This window comes from Perna viridis, chromosome 5, assembly GCF_037379345.1.
Source record: "Perna viridis isolate PV_CMFRI_1.1 ecotype Kerala chromosome 5, ASM3737934v1, whole genome shotgun sequence".
Lineage (NCBI taxonomy): Eukaryota > Metazoa > Mollusca > Bivalvia > Mytilida > Mytilidae > Perna > Perna viridis.
Genome location: NC_142449.1, coordinates 16,001,251 through 16,028,458, shown reverse-complemented (window position 1 = coordinate 16,028,458; position 27,208 = coordinate 16,001,251). Strand labels below are relative to the sequence as shown.

Below are 27,208 nucleotides of genomic sequence, written 5' to 3'. Positions count from 1 at the left end.
GTTTACAAACCGCGCAATAAACTGCGTACACAACATCATAATTTCCTGTCAACTCGTAACATTTTACCAGTTCTTGATCTTAACTCTCCATGAAAAATTCTTCTGCAAATTACACAGTTCCTCCCACAATCCTGTTTATTTTGTTTTTTTTTTTTTACGAACTGTTTTTTTTTTATCTAACTGCGTCAGATGTTTTTTGGTGAACAATTATGATATGAGATCACGTCTAAAGGAGTAAAGCGGTTGACATTGAAATACCTTTTTCAATTTCTGGGATTTATTAATGCCTCAGCAAGAACTAAAATGTTAATAATTAATATAATAATGGTGTACAATAGACATGTTGTAATTGCACTTGAAATAGTTTAAATATTTATTACTTGGGCTCATTAGAAAGCTAAGAAATACCTTTTTCAATTTCTGGGATTTATTAAGAATCTGTTATGTTTTCCTTATATTTTTCTTACATCTGATATGGCTCTACTATAATATGTAAATACAGATGGCACATTGCTTAATGATCTTTTGTGGAATTAAAGAATACCATCTCTATCTAAATTGTCCACTTTCTCTCTCTCTCTCTCTCTCTCTCTCTCTCTCTCTCTCTCTCTATATATATATATATATATATATATATATATATATATATTCTTTAATTCCTCTAATATGATTTACAAGCATGTACAAAGATTAAAAAAGAGAGGTGATATCAGATCAGTTTGAAAGAAAAAAAGAAAGACAACTACGAAACGAAAACGAAGTTCTTCATATTAACTACTCATTGGAAAAATAGATGCGTGCCGATTCTCTTAGAAACTTAGTAGAAATGTTGATAAATTTGGGAATGACACCAGACGCTAGACTTGGACAATGCTCCATTAACACAGTAACATTACCAAGAATCACTTGACGTGAGCGTTCTCTGTTAGTTGAGAAAAGTATGTGTATCTTATGACATCAGCACATGAGCAGTCCATGGTGAAATGTTCAATTGTGTCGTAAAATTCTCCGCCACAAACCTTGCACACTGACAAATTTGTTTGTGGAACACACGTTAACAGCTTTGACATAAAAAATATGCTGGAAAGTTCATTCGTACTCTTTGCAACTGTCCATCCAGTGAAAATACCAGTTGTGTGAACGTTTTTAAAGCGGGAGAAGTTAGTATCACTGCTCATTTTAGTATAAATGTGCTTAATTCATTCCAAGTCTAGATCCAATTGCTGTTACGTCAATCTGTCTGTATATAGTGTTTATCATTAAAATGGAAGTTGTTATTTTCTAAAACTAATGTTATCATGGATAGAACATCTTTCGTCGGCAACGATGGTTCTTTTTTTCTGCCATCCAGAACCAATTTACATGCCTGTTAACCTTCTTGTTTGGAAACACTTGGGTACAGGTCTTTTACATCCAAGCAGAAATTTATATGATTTTTTTTATCTATCGTTTTTATCTTGTTTAAGAAGTTTGTAATATCTTGAATAAATGTTGGTAAAGCCATTACATGGTTCTATAATTCTTTTTTTTTCTGCGTGCTCTGTTATTTTTTTTTATTTTTTTTTTATTTTTTCAGTAGGGTGGTTTATACCGCTAATTATAATCCTTATAGGGGAGTCTTCTTCGTGCTTCTTTGGATTACCTTACTCGACCTGGTCGTACATTTCTAGGAAGCATGTAGCGTTTTAATTTATTTGAGATGTATTAATTTTAATGTAATTTTGTTAACTAGTCTCCCCGCTTTTTTTTCGTTATTTCTTATTATCCTAAAATATAAATAAAACAGCCATACAGACGACATACTATGGTTTAACAAAGTAATTTGGCGAAAGCGAAAAGCTTTCCCACCACTGCTAAAAGCGTCACAGAAAAAAAAATGAAGTTACAGGCGTGGTCGTGCTAAGTATAGGATTTTGATGTAGGACAGCAATACAAAATCGCAACGTATACCCCATCTATATGGTCTATACATACAAAATTAATCTGTACCGTGGGAGGCATGATTTTTGTAAGGAATTGTTTGAAGGACAGATGGACGAGGTAATTTCAATATACCAAATACTTGTTGAGTGGGGTATTGATAGAACATAGTCCATGGGCTGGGAGGGTCCACCGTGCACTTATTAACTTCCTGGTGATTATTACGTACTTTTATACCTCCCATTACCGAATCAATTTGTCGCCAAAGAATATTCTCGGATGCTTTTTCAGTATAAGCCTATATTTGTACCCCTCTGGGTCAAAAAGCCCAAATTTTTGTGACTCAAATGTTTGAGAGTCTTAGCCTTCCTGGGATAGCATGTGATAATAAACTAAATAAATACAGGTATCATCGTATAGCCCAATGCCTCAGGTTTACAATAGTACCAAGAAAGTTGCGGTAACACTAAGGGTTTTGTGGTAAAAATCATGAACCACGAAAAACTAGTTTTCAAAAAGGATTTAAAAAAAATGTTAAAAATATCACGCCTACCCCTAAAAAACTGGTCACAGTATCAAACAAAATTCTCATTCACAGCGTACTGACATTGTAGAATTCATATTTTAGTCGTTCATAATTAAGATAATGATGTACCTAACACATCTGATAAATTCAAGCGCTTAGATTTTCCTTTTGGGGTGACATTACTATAAGATCGGAAAAATTGGAATTTTCAGAATTTAAGAATTTTCTACTATATCACCCGATATATTGTCTTTTTTCAGAATACCGTAGTTTGAACAAGAAATGTCTTAGCTTCAAAATGAGCTCAAGTAATAATTATATTAGAAATTCTCCAAGTCAAGTTAGGTGGAAAATTGTCACCCCTACCCATGATAAAAAATGCCTCAACAAGAACTAAAATGTTAATAATTAATATAATAATGGTGTACAATAGAGATGTTGTAATTGCACTTGAAATAGTTTAAATATTTATTACTTGGGCTCATTAGAAAGCTAAGACACTATACAATTGTATTTGACTGTACAAAAGCTTATTTGAAGTACGGTATTTGAAAAAAAAATGCCAATTATAGGTGAAATGGAAGGAAATCTGAAATTCTAAAAATTCCCCTTTTATGAAAAACTCATTATTGTCACATTGAAACTGAAAAATACGCCCCTGAAATGCGAATGTATGTTGAATACATCGATAATTAAAACAATAGTACCCAACATGTCTATTGTACACCGTTTATATATTAATAATTAACATTTGGATTCATGTTGAGGCATTTTATTCATGGATAGGGGTAGCAATTTTTCACCTAGCTTGACTTAGAAAAGTTCAAATATTTATTACTTGAGCTCATTTTGAAGCTAAGACAGACATTATTTGACATTATTTGAATGAACCAAATCACAAAATCTTGTTTAATTTACGGTATTCTGAAAAAAAAGGGAAATAAGGGTGATATAGAAGAAATTCTGAAATTCTGAAAATTCCCCTTTTATCAATTTTATAGCAGTTATTACCCCAAAAAGAAAATCTAAGCGCCTGAATTGAAAAGATATATTGGGTACATCATTATCTTAATTATGAATGACTAAAATATGAGGTTTAGGGTGTCGTTATGCTGTGAATGAGAAATCTGTTTGATACCGAGACCAGTTTTCTAGGGGTAGGGGTAATACTTTTAACATTTTTTTTAAATCCTGGTGCTGTTGTAAAGCTGAGACATTGGGCTACATAATGATACATACATATGTCAGTTTACTACGTTCTGTAGAAAAAAGAAGTTCGTATAATAAAAAAAACTTAAAAATAGATTTTTGCCTCAACGAGGTATAAAAAGTAGCAAAAAAAAATACAAAAATGTACCTGAAATTCATATTTTGGTTGATGAGTTGGAGGGTGCACGGGGGGTTATCTCAGCCCACGCACTAACAACTGTAAATAGAAACGAACATATAAAAAGAAATGAAGCGAATTCTCCTAAAATACGCTTCACATTTCTTACAAAGTTTCTCAATATTCCTCTTTTGTTTTTTTTGTTTTTTTTTGTTGTTTTTTTTGTGTTTTTTTTTTGTTTTGTTTTGTTTTTGTTTTGTTTTTTTTGGGGGGGGGCAAACCCTTATTTTCTTAATGTTTTGTGAAAACCCTAGCATTTGTCAGTAAAAGTCTTACCCGTGGAATATATAATTGTGTTTAGCTACTGTGTATGATTATTTTCAATTTATTATCAAAATATCTAAGATGATATACCATAATATTGATGTAAAGTAGTTGCAGTGCATACTTACTTGTTGACACTGATCAAGATCTATACCAGAATCTGCTGTACAGTTATGGGCAGATTTATATTAATAAATCAACGAATTAATGAGAAATGTGTGGGTTTATTTCAGTGATCTAATTACTTACAATATTACTGCTGGATGTGTGTGTGTGTGTGTGTGTAACTCAGTAATGACAGTTGGTATCGGTGTTAGATTCAGAGGGTGACAAGTCCCTTTTTAAAACAAAAAAAAAAGCATTTTATGCATGAAAACTATGTTCTGCAATATTGTTCTCAGATATTTTTTTTTTTACAAAATTTGTTCCAAAAATGGTCTCGATTTTTACAAAAGGCGAGTTGAAAGTTTCGAAAGCCTAGTTTGACAATGCAAAGTGCTTTACTACTTATAAGAGGCGAGAAAAAATCCATTCCATTACAGATAACACAATTAATATATTCATGCTTTAGAGCTAGTGGGCATAATGCATAACGTACGATTAAATAAAACAAACCGAAAGGCCAACATGACAAGAATGAATTAGGTATTTATTGTAGAGGATTTATCATTTAAATTTTATCATCTTTTTCTCTTAACTTCGTCGAAATTGAGATATAATTTATCACATACCATTGACTGGAAGCAGACCATCATCCGTGGGCTGTAATACTTCTCTTTCTCGCTTCATTAAATGACTTGACAGTTTGTTATACCATTGTTACGCTTCCTATAATTATTAACCAGAAGTACTATATTACAGTTTGATCTGGTTCCTTACTAACAATTATCTGCAATAGTCTATGTAATGGCCTGGGAGTCTCTGTATCTGTATTTTGAAACTCTTTACAGCGCTTTACTGAGTAATCAAGGGTAAGACATACTGTATATACATTTCTATCTTGCTGTACCTATTCTCATCTATTCCTTTATTTTTTGTTTGTAAGGATACATATTTGTAATTTCTGAATTTGTTGCTAATTTGTAAATTTAGAACTTTATCATGTGTACGTCTCTCAAGTACCGAACATTGAGCTTAAGTTAGATTATGTATTTTTGACAGCACCACAGACATCTAAAATCTCATTTACATATTTCCAGATAGTTTAGAATAGTTTTGATTAACTACATCAATATTTTATTTTAACACTAATTAAACATGGAAAGTCGTCCTGTTTCACCATAAACCATACATATAGTTAGCTGTCGAGAACCTAACATTTTATATTTGCTATGAAAAATCTAATGATCTTGATATTCTCACAGCTTGTTCTACAAGTTTTTATTCTCCGCATTTATGGGTAAGTCCCAAGTATTAGCAATAATCTGTTATTTATATTGACGTATCATTTACTAATCAAATGTGTTCTGAGCGAGTACAAAAAGCTTTGACTATATATTTGCATTAAGATTCCACCTTACTTTCAACATTTTTTTTTATTTCCTGTTTTGTGGCATAGATCAGAATGGCATCATGAGCATATAGTAGTAAAAATACTTTTAAACGAGAATACTTACTAATACCATACGCTCTTAAGCATGGGCGGTGACTTGTGTCGGTAAAAAATGTCCTGAAAGTTCCTTTTCATACACTTTGATTACCAATTTTGAAGATTTGTGGTTAATGTTATTGTTTCCTGCATCATATTACTTTTACATTGTGTAGAATGGTTTCCGTTTTGTTTCAAAAGAGCTATTAAACCGCTTATCCCTGTTTATATTTCAGAGTCTTGTGCTGTTTCGAAACGTATCCTCACAAGTCAGGGTTTTGGGTCCACCTACGCTGCTTCGAGGAAAGGTGGATTCAAAACCTTGACTTTGGAGGATGTCCGGAACGATGCATTTGCAGAATCCAAGAAAAACAAGTCAAGACTATCTAATGGTCTATTGATACTGCGATCATTTGTCTGAAAACAATCAAGTTCTGCACACAGTTCATTATTTGTGCTACACTTTTAATGAAATATCAAAATGACCTTTTTCCCTATGTTTATTTTGGTGTGCTCTTTGTACAGTATGTTACCGTTTTTATGAGTGAAAAGAAGCGGGCATCAAATAAAAGAGGTTCGAATGGTTCAATTTCAGCGTCGGTGCACAATGTTAATGTTACATCTTTTACCATTAACAGTTTTCAAACCTAATGTATCCGATGGATTTTTGTCTACAGAGTAATTGTATTAACTGATATTTATACAGCAACCTTTTGATAATCAAACCAAATTTCTCTTATATCAACTTTTACATCACCATCAATTCTGTAACCTCATTTTTGTCTCTTTTTTTCTTAAAGATTATGGAATTAAGAAAAGTATTCTTTTTTTAACACTTTTAAGATCTTACAAATCTCGAAATAAAGTTCAATGGCTTTTTTAAATTATTAGTATTGCCATTCAATATCAATAACGTATAAAAAATATAAAGACTAAAAGTATAGATATCTACATTAGTATCAGCACATATATATATATTTCAGACACTGCCTATCATTTAGGTGATTCGTGGTGTAGAAAAACCAACGAACTATATGGTGCTTTTTCGGTCTACATATGCTATATTTTACGTAACAACAGTCCATCTTCAGTTTTGAAAAACAAAACAAAAACACACACACATTCATTTCAAAATCAAATCTAATCAATAATAATAGTTCCTGCTAAGTTTCAGTTTCATTCTCATACTACAAATATATGGTATATTTATTTCGAAAAAAAAATGTGGGTTGTATTTGTTTCTGGATTAGAAATAAAAGGTTTTTTTTTGTGTTTTGTTTGTCTTTGTTTTGTTTTTGTTTTTGTTTTTGTTTTTGTTTTTGTATATATATATATGTATATATGCATGAGTCACATCTGTATTTCATCCGGCTATGTTGTCAGTTCGTGTTAGTAGGCTCCTATATCTAACTACAAGCTAACTACATGGATTACTTATTTCGCTCTGAAGTGATTTTTGACTAAAAGATTAACATGACATAAGACGATTTAACTGCGTGTCAACAAATCAAGCCTGTAAGCGCTTTTAAAAAGCAGGTGAAGTGAAAATATTTTGACCGAGTACTACATACAAGGTTAATTACAGTATGATTTATGTCTTCTTCTTTTGGTGCTTAGCTGTTAAGTGTCTATGCTCAAGATATTGAACCGTGCACAATTGCGGTTGCTGTATGTAGTGGGTGCATGGGCTGAGGTAACCCCGTGTACCCTACTCATCAACTGTTATACCTGCCATTTACGAAATAATGATCGCCAAATAATAAACTGCGAGAGTTAATGATAATCGAACCAATCATTTTCTCATTACAGTATGTTTTCATCTTCAATAGTATATCAAATAGCCAAACGGAATAGTTATTGGGGTGAGTGGTGGGTTGGGGTAAGTTGAAAAGTCAAGTGATCCCCATACTTTTGTATTTTTAGAACACTTAATATCATAATGCCATTAAATTTGATTATTTGAACAACCAAATAAAAGAAACACAAAAATATTGACCTTGCAGATATCCATTAGTAGGTTAAACTTTTCTTGAAAAAACATTAGTTTTAGTGAAAAATCCACAGTATAAGTAATGACGTAATTTATGATATGAAACACTAACCATTTTACCACTTACAATCTGCCAAGCATTGAAGATCAAACGTCATGTTTGCATAGGAATTAGTCCTCTAGCACTGACTTTTGATATTTTTCAATATATTGAGTAATTACTTGTAACATCTACATGATTCTTTAGAAAATCTCATTAGCGTTCTATCGTTATTAAAATCTGGAATCAAGCGATTTCAGGTAGAACCATCAGAACATTTATATGCAGGTGAATCTTGATATAAAGGCAAGGTTATAAGGTAAGACAGTTAAAAACGTGTAATAATTAGGTATACGCTGAAATGAAGAAAATGTCAAATGAAAGGACGGAATATATTTGAAACGTTCCGCACTAGTCATTTTAGCACTACAAAATCTTAAATTCTGCTATCAGGGAACCATCTACAAATGTCTCAAAAATTATAAATTGATCGAAGTTGAACCCCGAAAGTGGGAATCAAGTCGTGCATGTAAATTGGATAGGGGCGGATCAAAAACTTCAGGTTTGTGGTCGTGTAGATTGAATTAAAGGCTGAGCGAAGCTAGCCACAAGGGCTAGTTTTTTGGGGGTTTGAATTTGTGAAAAAATAAGATTTCGGCAAAAATAATGCTTTTTGCTAGTTTAATGTTTGCATTTTTTTTTGTTTTTTTTTGTTTTTTTTGTTTTTGTTTTTTCTATAAGTTAATATAGAAAATTTATTTGCAAGAAACCATGGTGTTTTGTACTGTACTGCAGTGTGTAGAGTCAGTTTAATAAGAAAATTGTTCTTTTTTTCGTCAGTGTCAACTTCTAAATATCAGGGTTTTACAATGAGTAATCAAGTTTGAATGGTGATACAGATAAATTTATAAAGTTATACATACAGCACAACTACTAGCTTCAATAGGTAGCATCAAAATGATATGTACAATACTGTAGAATTGACAAGAACCCACGAAAACACCTCCATTACTAGTGGTTTCAAATCACATTATGTTACACATGTCTTCGTTATGAATAGTTTCATAACATGGCTTCTGTTATCATTACTAGGTATTGAATGAATAAATCAATTTCACAATTACGATATTTTTATACTTAGGGCTGCGTAGATATATTATGGATTGTGATTAAAGCTGTGAAAATGTATATCTGGTATGTCGCTTGGGTGAGTTTCGAGTCCTATCCAGCAAGCCCAGCGTGGCTCGACTTTGTGTATCTAACTCTTCTTGTTTGGGACACTATATAATGGAGCAATTAAATTATCATATTTCTTATTCTTATTCTTACTGGATCAAATTTTAAAACAAAAACAAAACAAAAAAACGTAAAAAGTAAAAAAAAAAACCCTCTTTATGCCTGTCTCATTTCTGCTCCCTTCTGTGACAACAGAAAACAATGAATTTTAAATCACTGAGCATCACATTTTTTTCCATTTATGCTTGTTCTTTGTTGTTGATGTGTACTTAATTGTTTACTGGCTTGAATCAGAAATAATTTGCTGTCGCGTCTCAGATTGGGCTTCCTGTAATGTTGAACATTCTCATATTTTTCGGGGTTCCAATTCAGAGGTGGGTCACTCAAAGGTATATGTGTGTGTGTGTGTGTTTTATTTCCGGAATGAACACCCTACTACTTATTTGCAATGATAGTTACAAGGGACTGTAAACAACTGTATGTCACAATGTACATACTTTGCACAGTTGTATTCATTGTTTAAACGGTGTTCCTTCTCTTTCTGTCTGCTATGTGGTATTGTTAAATAATTATAAATTAACGATCGTTTTGAATTCAATTAAATAAAGAACAACTTCTATCAAGTTAGTGTCCGTTTTTATAAATGCAACATCATTAATTAAAATTATTAGTGAAGTGTAAGTTATAGTTTTATTTTGAAATGTTAGGACGCTCCGGTGTTGCATTCCATCCACTTTCTAGGAGTACTCAAGTAGCACTCCAGCTAAGAATCATGCAAAAGGTGATTCATGATTAAAAAGCCTGAATATTTTTAATTTTGATATTTTGTTTGAATAGCCATAGTAAACAGAAATAAACATTCATTTTTGTTTATATTACCCGGGTTCTTAGGAGATAAAAATTATAAAGAATTACTGTAGATTTCAAAATTAAGGGGGATAACTTTGTAAATTACACTCAAATACAATAGAATCTAATGGATTTTCAATGTTGGTTATCTCTTAAGAGCAGACAGATTTTAATGAATAATTACACATTTCACAGTATAGACCCATAGAACAACTTAATTACAAAAATGAAAATATGTAGCCTTTTTCACATTTTTCAGATTTTTCATGATCCTTACAAAGACATCTAATTAAGAAGTTCATTAGTTAACTTTCTAGAAGGAATACATTTGAAGACTCAAGACGCTGGAAAAGTAATGACACTTGGATTCTTTTCTTTATATCACGGGAGAAATATAAATCATGCAAGTAGGTAAATATATATAAAAGAAATTGAAGAATTAAGACAGAGTAAAATTTCCATCTGAAATAAATCTATCTAGTGCTCCGAATACTTCTAATAAAAGCGTTAGTTTACTTACAAACATGCATCTGCGTAAGTCACCTTGTATGCATTCCTAGTTGATTCTTCCTAAAAGTAAAAAAAATGAAAAGGACACCTAAAGTTCCTTTAAATGCATTTTAGTATATTTTTCTCGTGTATTTTTCCATGAATCGCGGCAGATGCGTTTAAACGAGGAAATAACACGGCTGATATCCATGCATAATAAAATGGTGGCGCTTTGGTATTTACATGCAGTGTATTTGGATATATACACAATAAGTTTGTATTATTTTAAAATCAGTGAAATCTGCAAAATATTGAAGCGAGTTTGGGAAAATATATATGCTCTAGGCCATACTATGATATTTGGACCGTTGGTTGGGAAAAAAAACAAGCTGCACATTACGATGAACTAGACTGTATACGTATGTATTCGGACAAAATATGTAAACTGACTTACAATTTCCTTTATGCAGGAGGTTGATTTTATTTGAAATAATGACACTTAAGGAAACACATTTTGCACAAAAACAAGAATCAATAAATGATAAATTAATGTTGATACTATCAATGGCAAAATCCACATTAACTTCTCGGAAAAAATCCAAATACACTTAAATATATTTTTATCTTTTTTTTTTAGTCATGCATGTTTCCATAATTTTACATAAAATTCACATATTTAAATATGGAAAATACTTAATTTAGAAGGAACTTCAAGATAGGCACGACGAGCTTAATGCCCAGGCAATATATACGTGTACCCGTCTGACCATGCGAACATTTTATTTGGTCATTAATATCAATGTAATATACAAGTGAAAAGCTGAATAACATGGTTTTAGGGTGCGAAGAAATTCAGTATACAGACATGGAACAGGATTATAAACAATAATCCTACCGCCTTTTTAAAAGGATTAAAAAATGGTACATCGTCGGTATAAAAGATTTCTTTTTCGAATAATGAATGGCTATATTATTTTTTTTTTAAATCTGCTTTTCTATCCAATGTATGGGTGATGATGTTTATAAGTTGAACTAACTTTTGTCCAGTCCCTTTGCTCTTTATGCAATAAAATATGTTCAGTTCATATACCCAATGTATTTTTATCCCATTTAGCTTTCTTGTAAAGTTTCCAACGATTATGTTCACAGTTGCAGACCTTGATGGTGATGGAGTTTATAACGTTCTTATTTATACTCGACAGAGAGTTAACTGTCTTATATATAATATCGTTGTTAATGCTGTTTCATATATGAATACCATACTTCCAGTAAAGTTCAAAGTTTTGATGAATAACAATATTCCACAATCATTTATTATATATCCTCAGATGTTGACAAGAAATTGGAAACTTGCGATTATTTAATTAAGTCGTTTATGCTTTTATAACAGGCGCGGGTCCAATGGCGGATGTGCCGAGCGTACGCCCCCTAAAACTGAGGCGAGAATTTGCATGAAATCTGGATTTTCACAACCCCCCGTTTTCTCTACTTTGCTAGGCACTTAATTCTGAATACATCCCTAACCTGGTATTCTGGATCCGTTCCTGTATAGTTTAGTTTTCAGTTAACGCAGATCGACAGGAAAATAAAACCGTGTTAATAAAATAGGAGAATGAAATTCCCTTTATCCACTGTAATAAGAGGTTGGCTTACATGATCTCCATCAAGCTTCCTTAGCAATATCAAATCGCGTGTAAGTTATAGGCCAGGGGTTATCTTATTTTCTGCCAACTATCAACGGTTCTGCCTTTTTTGTGTCTCTTTTACAGAATGGTAGTGCAGTACGCGGAAGGACTACAGTAGATAATTTTGCTAATTTACAATTAAATGATTCCCTGCCTGTTATAATATTTGAACAAGAGAGCTGGTAAAGAATGGAGGACGTTCAAGAAATGCCATTGAAACTACAATATTCTTTATGATGTAACGAACAGTTGACACATCTGTTTAGGAGTAGGTGTGCTAACATTTTGTTTCCCTAGCAAGCTGTAGCTTCCACTCTAGAGGAATTATGCCTAGAAAAGATCATAATTTAATTGAGCTTAAGAAACTAGAAGTACACACCCTTACAACACTACCAAGAAATAAAATTTCACCAGGCTTACGTCCTTCTAATGACGTACTACGAACCCGGACATTTGAGAGGAATAGCATAAAAGCTGATAAAAGGTATGACCCTGAAAAAGGAATAGAAGGCAAGAAAAGGTCAAAACCCTGTTTTACGTTTCGAGACTACTTCGTTCATGGTTTGAAGGTAAGTCAAATTTACATAGTTATATATCATTTCGTTGGTTGTTAAGGCGAAAAATGTATTTACTATTTTTTGATGTACATATGCGATACCGGGTACCAGAATAAAAACCAATAGGGTCCGTTTAATGAGGACATAGCAATTTGTTCATACCATGCATTGAATATTAATAATTGTGCCTTACTTTTTATAGGTCAATTTACATGTTCCCTAAAGAATCATATTAGCCATAATATTATTTTTGAAAAAAGTATCGATATTCTCGACTCTCCTCCGCATGCAACAAAATTAGTATTCCCTTATTGCCACTGTCCTTTAAAAGTTATAGGATGTAAAAATTCTGTGCAATTTAAATCTGGTCCATGCTCCCAGTTTTTAGTTGGAGTCCGAGTTGCTCATTTACTTTTTTTTACTTTCCATGTATTACTTTAGTTACTTTATGTTCTTTGTTGTGTTTGTCTGTTTTTCAATGTCAGGTCTTTGTCCCTTACATACTTTTGATTTCCACTAGAATCATGGTTCCCTTGATTACTCTTACAGAAAGTTGACTATGACACCTGATCTTGTTGAACTGGAATAGGCCAATGTAAATATGAATTCATCTATTGAATTGGTACCAATGGAGCTTAAATTCTGTGGTCATATAAATAGGCATCTTCATTCAAGCAGTTAAACAGCTGAAAGTATGATATTTTATTCCTACAAGGTAGTAAAGTTTTAGGTACAGAAAAGGTGATTTTTACCTACAGGAAAAAGACTTGGTGGTTGTCAACTTCAAAGGAAAAAGCTTAAGATCTTCATAACTTTGGGATGAAAATGGAATAACATTGAAGTAATGGAAAATGGTTAAAGGTGTATCATTTTGTATAATTTTACTAGTGGACATGTTCTCACTAAAACTATACAAAGACTTGGATTAACTTCTCATCAAATTTACTAAAATACATGATATAATACAAAAGATTTTTGAAATGTGTAATACCATAGAAAAACACTAACCACTGCTTTTATGACATAACGACAAAAATTCAAATTTATTTAATAGGATGGTCGCATTATCCAGAGTGTGTCATGACTTATTTTCTTCTACAAATATGATTACATGTATTTACCAACTTAAAGACAAATATAAAAAATGTGAAAACAGAATATTGTAATTTTAACACTGATTTCGCTAGTAAAGGAGTTTTTTTCTTCATTTTATCACGTTCCATCGGGGACCTACTGAAATTCCTGACATGTACTTTTTTTCCATGTGAAGGAACATTTTCGTACAGCAGTTTAACTGCATGAGTTAACCACCACAGAGTTTAGGCTGCACTGTTACTAAATCAATAGATAAACTGGTATTCCAGTTCAACAAGGTCAAAAGTCGTAATAAACTCGGTGTAATTATCCAAAATAAAAAGAAAAAAATACTCTCAGTGGTTGAAGCTGTGGTACGGAAGCCTTTTAGGACCGTACAATTTACTTTTTATTATTTGTTATAAAAAATTGGTAATTTGATATACAAATTACTAATTTGATATAACAGATAAGTCATTTTATATCTATCGCAATAAGACGGATACGGTTCGAACTGTATTCGACCATCGGCACCTTAGATATGCGGTAGCAAAATTTTAACGCAATGTTATTTAATATCTACTTCAAAGGTCATGCTGTATAAAATTAGACGAGAGTTTTGCAGGAAAAACTGCTACATTGTCCCAGAAGATGAATACCATCATACCCTGATTAACCCACATGAGTGCTAGATACTCAACAAACCGCCCCCAAAATTAATAATAAAATTGATACAAGAAGTTAATAATTTGATACAATGAAGTAATCTGTTATATCAAATAAGTAAATCTAGCTGTTTTATCAAAATTACTAACTTGTTACATCAAAATATTAACTAGTTATATCAAATTACTACTTTATTATATCAAATTGGAAACTTGTTTTTATAAAATTAGTAATTTTTTATATCGAATAACTAATCTGTTATAGCAAATTATAAAAAGTAGATTGATCGAATGACCCTAAAAGAATCCCGTGCTGTGGACTTGTATTGTCTATTGAAATTATTTTGTTGGTGTTCGAGAATATATTTTACAAATCAAAATTTTAGCATTCGAAGAATAAAAACACCCTTTTCCGATTACCTAAACGTGTGAAGTCTTAACTAGACGGTTCATATATTATCTTGCAAAAACGGGTCACATTGCACCCCTTATTTTCTAAATAATGAACCATATACCTGTGAAGTGAACAATGTATGGCCATTAACCTCTTGGGATAACGACGGTTGAGACTGTCAAAAAATTCGTGCTAAAATGCCAAGTAATGGGAGTTAAACGAAACAAAGAGCAAAGTCTGGAGATTTAAACTTTTATAGGCATCAGTCAAAAGCTTGATGCATAAATTGGAAATAAAAATTAAATCTTTCCGTTACTAGCTGAAAATATGTATAATAGAAAATCAACCAAGAGTTAAGTTCTGATATTGTTTTGATGTTGCTAACATTAAAATATTAGAACATGAACTTTGTGAAATGAAATGGAAGTTTTGCTTCTGGATTTATAAAAATTTTGGTATAAAAGTCAATTATTTGGATATTTTGATTTTGTAAAATGGATGTCGATGCCAAAGTTCGGAAAACTGTTCAGTGGTCACGAGATGTGAATAAAATAGCTCCTGATTTTTGTGGAATTAAACCGAACGATCACTCAGAACACCAGAATATCAAGCAAGTGGACATTCTAGATCAAGATGAAGAACTTGGAATTGAGCGCTGTGATGATGCTTTTCTTGTTGAAACCCGTCCATTCACATTTCGGAAATATAACTTGTATTTAACAAAGGTTACACGCATTTCATTTTCTGTTAAAATTTAGATATATGGTTATAACCAGATGCCTCGTGCTATGTATATACTGTTGTGTAATGCAATGCTATAGTATATTCATATTACCTATGTAACATGCCAGACGTACTAATAATGGTCTAGGATCCAATGACCATGATGGCCCTGTTGTACACTCGTAATGCATCACTGTGGTATCGTAACAACCGGCTGTAGAAATTTTCGGTCCGTGATTACCAGTTATCGAAATTGTATTGATGGGCATTTCCTATAATTTATACTGTGGAAAGTTATCTAATGAGGATCCTTTTTAAGTAGTTAAGTAATATTCTATATCACCGTAAATCTATTTTATATCTTAAATCCCTGTAAAGATTTTTCATCCCGGTTGGGTTTTTTGTCTCTTTAACTTAATATTCATCATATCCATTTTCGTTATATGATGTAAACTGTGGTCTTTTCAGAATCTGCTTTTCAGATACCTGTAAAAAAGCATAATCTCGATACGTTTTAAGTACAAGGTCAACAGGAAATTCTTTAGTGAAAGTCGAGTTGAAAATCGTTATCCAAATCACGGGGCTTGCTCCCACTCCCGGTCCCACTATCAAATATGCAGTCTAACAATACTTAGTATTTTAGTGTTTGGTGCATATTTGATAACCGGGGCTAGCCCCTGTGTCCAAAATCATAACACAGACATTGTAAGTAAAGAGATCCACAACTGAAGCGATTTTTGAAATTATGTTTTTTTTTTAAATGATCATATTCCCTGTCCTTTCTAATAAAGTTTCATGATATATCTAGTATTTAATATAGCCAACTGGAACGTTGATAATGTGTATCAATCAACATGATCACTGGATACTTTTTGTTTTTCACTTAAAAAAAAGAAGAAGTATAATATACCGCAACTGAAGACACAAAGCGGATATATTGAATGGATGGTTACCGCATTTGTGTTTCAGAATATCGATTTCCGGTTATACAAACCATAGGCAAACGAGGGATTGAATAGAATCCCTGGTTAGAATAATACGATACAGAAACTCTAATTTGCAGAGTAAGCAAGAGGTAACGCTAAGCGATAAGGTGATTGCTGATCAAGTAAATAAGACCAGTATATATAAAAGTATGGACAGACCTGTTAAGAACCCCTAAACTGGCTAAAGAGGTTAGGCTCTTCATGGTCCACACACTCAAACCATATAGACACAGTTAGCTTGCACATGGACTTTATAGTATACACTCCCTGGCTTGGAATTGGAATTTTCACAAACTCACCAGGGTTGAGCTTCAAACTACTGGAAGACTTGTAGGAGTATAGCTAGGGCTATAGTTATCGCCACAGGGGTTTGCTTCCACTGAACTATCAAATATGCAGTGCAGCTGTGAAAAGGGAGTTTTGGGGTGCTTCCTTTCAACTCATATTTTTATAGTATTTGGGTTGGTGAGCTTTTCCCATAAATTGGCACCCACGCATCAGTTTTGACATTCTCTGTAAACAAAACAATGAGAGACAATAAAAATGAAGATGACTTTCCTCTTTTGTCTTGTAGAGCTCCACAAAAGTCTACATTATAACATGATAACCCTTTAGTAGAGTTATTGCCTTTGAAAGGTGAAAATTGATTTTCTATAAAAGTTTGTATCTTATTTGGTGAACAGTTCTTTTACATACATATATATATAACATAATTCATGCTTTACCAGAAGCAAGAACTGTAATAAAACAAATTACCTCTAGCCCCAATATCATATATCTTGCTGTACCATAATGAGACAAAGTACTTCCAGCCCCAATATACACTGTACTTCTGTTATGTGAATTGGTAATTAACAGGTCAAAGGTTGATTGGAGAAGATATTATGTCATCTTAAATATTACAGAAATAGAAAATAATAATAGTCATGAAACAGAGTGGTTCCAGCTTAATGGATGTTGCAGGGGGTTGGAACACCTTTTTGATTAAAAAATTGTCATTGCATACAAAAGTGCAAAATATGAGGTTCCAGTATACACTGTACTCTACTCCATGACAATGTAATGTATTAACCAGTAGTGACCGCCTTTTTATTATAATAATTGCATAGTTTAAATAGGCTTCCTGTTTCGAGTGCCAGAAATATCTGGTTGCCTGCTCCATTGCAAGTTATGGGAAGGAATTGTAATCCTAACAGGATGCAGGGTTAAGTTATCTTAATTACTACTGTACATCAATTCATGTATTATATTTTATCCTGTGAGTAATATAGTGTTCTAAAGTTATTCAAGAAACCATATATTTTCCAGTTTTTACTCTAATATAAAAATATGGCTTTTGTTCATTGTAACACTGTTTTGATATTGATTTTAAGTTACTCCGCAGGGGCTTGCTCCCACTATCAAATATGCAGCCAAACTATAGTATATATAACCTACAAAAGGGTGATCCCAGATTTGAGGGTGTCTTTCTTCAACTCAATTTTTTTTTCAAATAAAATTGAACATTTATTTACTACTCGACAATCACTTGACAAATGATGAATCTAATCAATAAACACAGGTATCACCATTGAATAGTTCTAATTAAATCAACACAATGATTTGAGCATTCAAACTCCATATTTCTTTAATCGCATGGACTGAAAGTGAATCTACTGCGACCTTGCATATTTGATAGTGAAGCCCCTGTGGTTAATCTAAAAGTCATCCCAATCAGCTGTAGCAATGGGAAGTTCTTTGCAATTTAGAAACTGCATCACCATAATGAGCTTTAATGTATTTAAAGATATTTCTTATTTTAACTTACATAATACCTACATTTAGCATATTTCAACAATGTGTTGCAAGAAGGATATTTTGAAACTTATTGGTATGTAGGGTTAAAGCTAACTCTATATGTAATAGATATTTTTATGGGTCTATTCATGGTAGTTAAAGATAGACATTTTTGAAGTTTTGGGTTTATGATTTAAGAATTATAGCAGAAAGCGAAAAGGTTTCAAGTGCTAGAATTGAACCCTATCTGAACAGACGTCTTTTGGACTTTATAATTGGTTTGGTTAAGACAGGTGTTTAACCAAGTTTCAAAATTCATTTAAATTTATAACAAGGTAATTCTGAAGGTGTCTGGTTTAGACAGTTTTTCAGATTATTCAGGGTCAGCTTAGACAGGTTTCATCAGACTTCTAATGATTTGACGTACAGAATTCTAACTTCACATTTCTACAGTGAAACTACTGTGACATTGAAATTGCTAGACAAACCAGGTTTTCTTGTGGTTTGATTCGTGATGACACCAGAAAGCAGGGTGAAATTTAGAGTTACTTGTACTAGTGTTATCATATTAGTTAATTAAAAATAATTTTTAAATCAGCAAATCAGTGAAGCAATCATTATCAGATTTGCATTGTTACACAAAGACTACCGGTATATGGATGGTATCATTTGCATTTTTTTTTATTCATTCATCAATTGCTGACTTTCACATTGTTTATGTTTTTGAGATGATTTTTTTCACCAATAATAAATCATGGGTAAAAATGTGCCCCAGACAAGTATATTTTTAATGTAGCTTTTTAACATTAACCACTTTGAAGACTTTCAGTCTCTGATTAAATAGCTAGAGCTGGTCTGTAACAAGTAGTCTTTTTTCTTCTTATCTATTTTTCCCTTTAATGAATTTTCCGTAAACTTAAAACCGGATACTGTCTTAAAAATCAATATTTTTAAATTAAAATGAAAATGATTTACTCAGTTTTTATGACATTTAGACTACAGCATCTTCCCCAAGGTATATAAGGCTCTTGTTTGTTAAAAAAATCTTTATTACTTCAACCAAACACATTGTCAGCATTGAATGTTGATAGTTCATTGTATGCCAGTGATAGTTCAAGATGATTACTTGATGAATGTTGATAGTTCATTGTATGCTAGTGATAGTTTCAAGATGATTACTTGATGAATGTTGATAGTTCGTTGTATGCCAGTGATAGTTCATTGTATGCCAGTGATAGTTTCAATAGTTCATTGTGTGCCAGTGATAGTTTCAATAGTTCGTTGTATGCCAGTGATAGTGTCAATAGTTCATTGTGTGCCAGTGATAGTTTCAATAGTTCATTGTATGCTAGTGATAGTTTCAAGATGATTAATTGATGAATGTTGATAGTTCATTGTATGCCATTGATAGTTTCAAGATAATTACTTGAAAGTTTAATGTTACTAAATATATTGAAGGATTTTATTCAAACTTTGTTCAATTGTTTAAATTGAATTAATAAAATGTTGGTTTCAGCACTATCATAATTTGAATCTCCAGTTAAGCTATGTTGAACTTTTGTAATCCCCTGTTTATGTTGCAAAATAATTTGTTTCCAAATTTGCTCAAATTTGATATCATTATAGAAGGTAAACTGATAAAAACACTTGTGGTACTCTTAAATGTTAAATTGTACTATCTTTCCTAGAGGATTTCAAGGCACAATACAATATGCCGAAGTTGCTATTTTCTGTTCACACGTTTTACGTTTGACAAAAGTCAAGATAGAGAAAATGGTCAGAAATCAATGTGAAGTCAACACTAAACTGAAATAACAGGGGTGGATCCAGGCACTTAGAAAAGGAGGGGTGACAGCCTTGGTTCCTCAGAAAAAGGGGGTACGAGGACAATATTTGCCAAGTTTTGTCAATTTTACATATAAAAATGACAAATTTTCCAATAAAAATCAGGGATGCCATTCCCCTGCACCTTCCCCCTGGATCTGCCACTGAATAAGTCAAGATACTTGTATTGGATGTAGATATAGCAAGGTATCTATTCAGTATGCTAATGTATACTTTGATTTGATACCACCTCCACACATACATGTACTTGTGTTATAAGGAGGTCATGAGAAGGTGAAAGGTCATGTCATTTGATGTACACATTTTTCTATGTTAACAGTAGTATATCACTTGAAAAAAAAACATCCTGTTGATATCTCAAGTTCATGTATCCTTACCTTACTTTTCTTTTTATTGGAAAATACCATGTTTTATAAGGTAATTTAAATGTTAATAGTTTAAAGTTACTGAAATTATTCTTCCATATGTTAATTGAGTTTCAATGGTTATTTTCTGAATTAGGCTTTGTCATGATAGTGACATTAAGTGTTGATACATGATACACAGTTACATTTATTTTTTATTAAGTTCACCTGACATTAGATCATTCAAATGAGATGTTAAAAGATTGAAATCTGAAAAGAAGAATCAGGGTTTGTGGCTACAGACAAAACAATGGGTGTTTCAGGTTATCTTTCTTTTTACATTAATATTTGTACATTTATTAAGTTGCAGGCTTTTTAATGAACTCACTTGAAAAATCATAATTGATTTTTATTTTGAAATATTATGATGTAGGGGCCAGATTAGTTGTTTTAATGAAAATCCTACTCATGTTGAAGTTCCAATCTTTTACTCAGTATGGGTTTGTGTGAAGTACTTGTATGAAGACAAAAAGTCATGCAGATGTATACATTAAAAAGAGCACTTAATTTTTCCTTTTGAATTTTTGCTGTTCAACAAATGACAATTTAGGTATTGAAAGTGTAATACACGAAGTTCTTTGAATTGAACAAATTGCAGTACATGTACATGTATTTGGAAATTTCTGTTAGCTTAGTTTATTCCATTTAGTTGAAATATCCAAAGAATATTACATGAATAGTCCAAGACTGTGGACACAATATGACTGTGTTGTTATATAGTGTGCTAGTGCTATGTTCTATTACTTTCATACTAATTCCATTGCTTCATAAAATCTACATCTGCCATAATATGTTATATGTGTATAGGTCACATACCTTACCTGCCTCTGTAATAGTTTATTACATGTAGGCCTGGCAGTACTTACCCAAATTCCCTTCAACATTATCTGTTGATATTGGTATTGATAGATCAGTTAATTACATGTACTAATTCTGGTTTATAATAAGAATAATTTTTTTCACTTACACGAAGGTAGTAAATATTAATTTGGTTTTAGGGTTTTTCGTGCTCCATTGAGATAGAAAGTCTATTTTTTCACCTTTTATCTGTCAATTTTATGTCCTCCCCTAAGCAAAGTTTTAACATGTTACAATCTAATTTGCTGTAGCACTCCAGCCAACTATATAATTACCTTAGTATTTAACTGTCTTTTAATCATACTCATTGGCAAATGTTAATTATTGGACATTCTGTTCCTTTAGTTTTCTAATTTGCTGTGGTGTCTTGTGTATTGCAACTACAAACAGCTGTGTCAGCCAATGATAGGATAGTATTGTTATAGAAACATTACATTGTCAATAATAGGTTCCCAATATGGTGGCATGTAGACAGCAAAATCTTGATCACTCTCAGGTAAGTCTTTGTTATTATTTTTAACTTGAAAACTACTGAATCTTATTTATGCAATATGCATATTGTTAATGCAAAGTTTCAAAGAATTCTATGATTGCTATGAGTAGATTGTTTATTTGTTTCAAGTGTAATCATAATGTAAAATATTCATTGTACAGGTTCTATCATTAACCATGGAGAGTTATAAAGCATGAAATTCAGAAAATTAAATTTTAGAATTTGATAATTGTTTTATCTTTTTTTCTGGTAATGTGGAAGGGTACTCTAAAATTACAATATCTAAGGAATATTTCATTTCTAATTCTCAACAGTATAAAGAGCTGATCTAACTTAAAGTATTATTATACCACTGAATCACTTTGAGGTTCTCTATAAAGTACTTTATATCTATTTATGAAATGTAATATTACATACCAAACATTTTCAAAATATACATGTAGGTGAAAACAACAGTATGATAGAGGTGACCAAGTGTCTTATTTGACTAATTCAATGTCAGTGTGCATTGAAGCTTACCAGTATAGTGAACATTAGAAGTCTATTAACTTGTCTTATAAATGTCAACTTTCTAAATGTTAATAGAAATAATCAGGTACAATTTTTACTTGTAGTTTTTACTGATACATGTACATGTATATTCTAAGTTAATGATTCTAATGTGGAATGAACAATAAACCGACCAGAATGTGTTACACAATATATATCATTTCATTCACTTACTGTAGGTAGTTAATGATAAATGAGGACTTAGATAGATTTAATTTCTATAAATACTTAGTTTTTAAATGGGTTAATTACCCGTAGTATAAAAGTAACATGTTGATCAGAACAAATGCATTATTGACACAATTTTGTATTATTATGGATATGCAGAATGCTAATGATTTAAGATTGAATTATACATGATGTATTAGGATTATGAAGTATCACCTACTGAGTCAGGTTATAAACTTTGGGTTATATAATTGTATACCAGTTGGACTGCCACAGTTTATAAATGTTCATTGTATAGAGTAGATTTCCTCTATGAACTTTGGATGAACATTTTCACTGTATTAATGTATGCCAAGAATTGTGATTTCAGCTGGACTATAGAATTGATATTTGTTTGGGATGGACATTGATTGAAAGCTTGACAAAGATTTTTCTAATTGTGTTCATTTATCACTCAATTAATTCACTTCAGTGCTTAGTAGAGATGTGCTGTTAAAACAGGGATCTTTTCAAAAACAGTTCATAGTTAATGTTTGTACTTAAAATGATTTTAATGAAAAGGAACTTCAAAATATAAAACATTCTGATCTATTTAGTAGACAATTTTGATTGTTTATTGATCTAATGATACTATTAGGATACTGTATGTGTTCAATAGCATTAATTCAGTAAACTTCAGCCTTGTTTTTTTGTACTTTATTGTCTCTGCTATAAATAATTGCTTAAAAAGGAATGAAATTGACCTTGTTGTAAATCAAGGTTGTTGTGTTTGATATAGATTTATAACTATAAACAAAGATGATGGTAGACACAACTTCACTAAATCAGAACTTTGTTTGAACAAAACTAATCATTGGAATATACCTGTTATGAGAGTGCATAACTTGGTGTTGTGGGAATAGTGAAATATTCAGGTGAAGGATTATGACAGGATGATTTTCTTGAAGGTGAAGTAATTTTAATTTTAACTGCTGGTAACTTGTGCTGAGGAGTTGGTGTATGGTCTTTCTTTTGAGTTTAATTTTGATTGTCTTGTTAATGTGTGGTTAATACTATAGCTATAGTAAATGGGGGTAAAACCTATTAATAAGGTCATGTCACTAAAATTGGTAGATATAGAGAATATTTTTCAAATATAACATCAAATGCTAACATTTTGTGTTTATTTTGTTGACCATGTAAGATGGCTCCGTGTAGGAGATATTGCCATCCTTTTGTCGGTATCTATGATTTTGGGATTCTTTACTTCATATTATTAAAAATCTATGATAGATGGAAAAATTGTAAGATAACTCCATATAGGAATTATTGCTCCTTTTTCTATAACAGTTGACTATTTTTCACACAGCTAGTACTTCCCTATGCATTTTTAAATTGAAACTAGACACAAATTTTGTGGAATTATAAAGGTTGCAACTTTTAAATTGGAACAAACTGGTATCATTTTTTTTAATGTTTATTCCTTTTGGTTCATGTTAAAGCAGGTTAAGGATTAGGACTCCTTGGTGCATTTAGTTTTTTTTACTCAGATTTAAGCTCAAAATGTGTCAATCAAAATACATACTGTGTAACCAATTTCTATCTCCACACGTCACTCCTTGTACAACAGTACAGTAGTTACTACTAAGTCTAGTATAATGATTCCTTGGGTAAAATAGAATTATTTATTAAACATGCCTTATACTAGTAGTTAATGATATGGAACTAGATTTTACTTTTGAGATAGCCAAGGATGGATACAAGTACATGTAATAGGTGTATGTCTGTGTCCTGAACTCATTAAAACTGTATTATATTGCCTTCAGAAGGAATTTGTTTTCAATAATAGAAAAGTATAAATGTATAGAATTTGCACTAGGTAGCTATACCTGGATTGGAAGTGCTAGAAAAAACATAGCTGCTTTTACAAAGGGATAAAAGTTAGGACAGAATACTGTATATAACAATATTTTGATCCATTATTCCATCTCCATGATGACATCAGTGAATAAGTACACATCTTCCTGGTCAGAATTTGTCATTTTTTATTGTCTGCTAAAGTTGATACTAGAAATATCAATTTTAGAAAAGTTAGAAGCAAGTTTGGCTTGTGGCTTGTGATACAGAATCTTCATTGAGAGCTTTCTGTATGGTTTCTGTTTATATCATAGTTTTCTGTTACTTAAAAAATGCTATATTTGTTTAGATTCTGGTAATTGTAGTAGTATTGTATATACACAGTAGATATTCTAGATTGGAGTCTTGATACAGAACAGAGCTACTATATGATATAGTAGGGGCTGAGGAATTAGTCCTGTTATGCATGACATTGAGAGAGAAAAAAATCTATAAAGAATTTCATTTAGAAACTAAAAAAAAATGAAAAATTGTTCTAACCTCCCATGAAAATTTACTATGTACTCTTTCATACTTCACACACTTCCTTAACCTGCATTTGAGTGATTTCAGAAGTCATCTATTACTGAGTCATAAACGAAGATTCTTTTTGTAGCTTTTAACATACTATGAAATGATTGAAATATTTAGAGATAAAAATTAACAGTTGCCCAGTAGCCCATGACTAGATTTTGAGCAGGGCTACCAAACTTTTGGGTAAATTTAGTTGAACATATAGAAAATATTAAACAAAATTATTCTGGGCTACCAGCTTGTATATCCTAATTTTTACCCTTGCATTCATCATTTTCCTTGCTTAAAACAAGCCAGTATCATGATTGAATTATATTGTGTAAAAGTCACCCTTTCTTCATTGTGAATATTGTCTTTTACAGAGAAAGTTTGAGGTGCTTCAGGTAGAATCTATCTACAGGAACTACTTAATCCAGATACAAAGACCACTTGTTATTGGGTACCTATTGCTTGCTATTGTCATACTGTTAGGTACAGTTGTGTACCACATAGTCAATGTACAGGTAAATACTTAATCAGTGAATATATAATGTTATCATTTAGTCTGTGAGTAGTGGTTATCATTTAGTCTGTGAGTAGTGGTTATCACTTAGTCTGTGAGTAGTGGTTATCACTTAGTTAATAGTCAAATAATCAGATAGTAAAAAATAGGGAATCACTCTGTGAATATAATATAGATGTCTTTTTTGAATGTCAACATTTGAAACCTTACCTACAGGTAAAATGTTGGCAGATCAAAGGGTGTTAGCATTCGAGGAATATACTAATACATTGTATATGTAATAATTGGTACAGGGGCAGATTCATACACATTGAAAAGGGGTTGGGGTGCCAGTCGAGGTTTCTCAGAAAAAGGATATATGTGTGCTAGGATATTATTTGCCATTTTTTATCAATTTTACACTTGAAAATGACAAATTTTCCAATAAAAAGGGGACCCTCTCCCTGCACCTCTCTCTGAATCCACCACTGTGATACTGTTTATTGAATCAGTAGCCTCTCTTTTGTACGAAGGTTTGGGTATCATGAGTATTTACTTTATATTTAGAATTTGTCCTTAATTTGCAAATATGATATTTTGAAGGAGAAATATGGGTAGCTAGATTACTTAGGGCTGTAGTAAGATGAATGTTACCTTATGGAAATTGCCACATTTTTTATTGCGTCTTTGATAGTCGTATTCACTTTAAGTTGTCAGGGGTATCATTTTATTTGTGGTGTATGAAAAGAGTTAATTAGGTTCATTAATAGAAAGTTTCAATATTTCACTTTATTTTACATTAATTCATGACTTTTATTACAGATTAATAATTCATTGCTGGGATACATTCTATAGCAAATACATCAATACTTTAAAAACTAATTTGAAAACTGATAAAGGTAAAAAAATGGAATATTTTATATCAATTAATGGTTTTGTGTATTCACTCTGACAATTTGCTGTTATTAATTGTCTGTGTTTTATTGACCATGAACATTAAGTAGGTCCAGAACAAGCTCAAGTGATATTTTTTCTATGCATGGTGATATATTTACATCTTTTTTTTATACTATCATTTTTCCATTGAGTAATATCATTGAGGACCAATTTGATAAATGTTCAAAGGTGTCTGCTACTTTACAAATGAACCATATAAATTCTATGCATTTCAAAAAGCACTATACTTTATTCTTCATGTTTCCATTTTTGACCTAGATAGTTGTTTTTTAACCTAAGCTTAAAAGTAATTATCTTTTAAAATTTTGGTCTGGTGAATATAAGTGTGTCTGTTATATGACAGTAATTTAGAAAGTAAAAAATTAATACATTGATTTAGAAAGGAAAATAAGTGAAAGAACTTGTGAAATGATTAACAATCATAATATGAAGTAACATTAGACAATATTTTTTCTGATTATATAAAGCTTATCATGATTTATGTGTTTAGTCCAGTAAGAGTGAGATTTAAATCTGGTCATTGGTTGGATCTCCTATTTGTCATGTTGATTATTGACATGTTTGTTATTGCTTTAATAACTGTAAATTTAAGATTTGTTATATAAGAGGATTCGATTGTAAACTGTTTTATTCAATTGTATTCAGTGTTTAAGCTTAAATTATTCAATTATTTGGAATTTAATATGTATTGTCTCAGTTTTGAGCAGCAGCTTTCAGAGGAACCAACTTACTGTATAAATCAATTCCCAAATATTAACATAGTCTTACAACCCCAATAATATTTAGTGGTGCACTTAAAAGAAAAAATTGCCCACATGCCATATCACAATTAAATTATAACAAATAAGAGGGGCAGCTGATCAAAATTTTACATGGGACAGGTTTTTTCATTTTA

General features: G+C 31.7%; 1 protein-coding gene and 1 long non-coding RNA gene across 6 annotated transcripts in view; one reads left to right on the top strand and one right to left on the bottom strand.

Annotated features, from left to right (window-relative positions):
• Nucleotides 1-4,330: 4,330 nt before the first annotated feature.
• LOC148616244 (uncharacterized) lies at nt 4,331-10,560 on the bottom strand. Its single transcript, XR_015922132.1, has 3 exons — nt 10,321-10,560; nt 4,829-4,925; nt 4,331-4,434 (listed from the first exon to the last, which is right to left on the bottom strand). It is a non-coding gene; the product is annotated as an uncharacterized LOC148616244 (long non-coding RNA).
• LOC148616243 (adenylate cyclase type 2-like) overlaps nt 10,099-27,208 on the top strand; it is a 67,175-nt gene continuing 50,065 nt past the window's right edge. The window contains exons 1-3 of one of the 5 annotated variants that reach the window (XM_088583101.1): nt 10,099-10,207; nt 12,059-12,543; nt 25,238-25,378. In XM_088583101.1, the coding sequence (XP_088439227.1) occupies nt 12,301-12,543; nt 25,238-25,378 (384 nt within the window). In that variant the 5' untranslated portion in view covers nt 10,099-10,207; nt 12,059-12,300. Of the gene's footprint in view, nt 10,208-12,058; nt 12,544-20,318; nt 20,412-21,601; nt 21,753-22,655; nt 22,695-23,129; nt 23,414-25,237; nt 25,379-27,208 lie in introns of those variants that run through there. The other 4 variants (XM_088583102.1, XM_088583105.1, XM_088583103.1 and 1 more) reach the window with 4 other exon arrangements.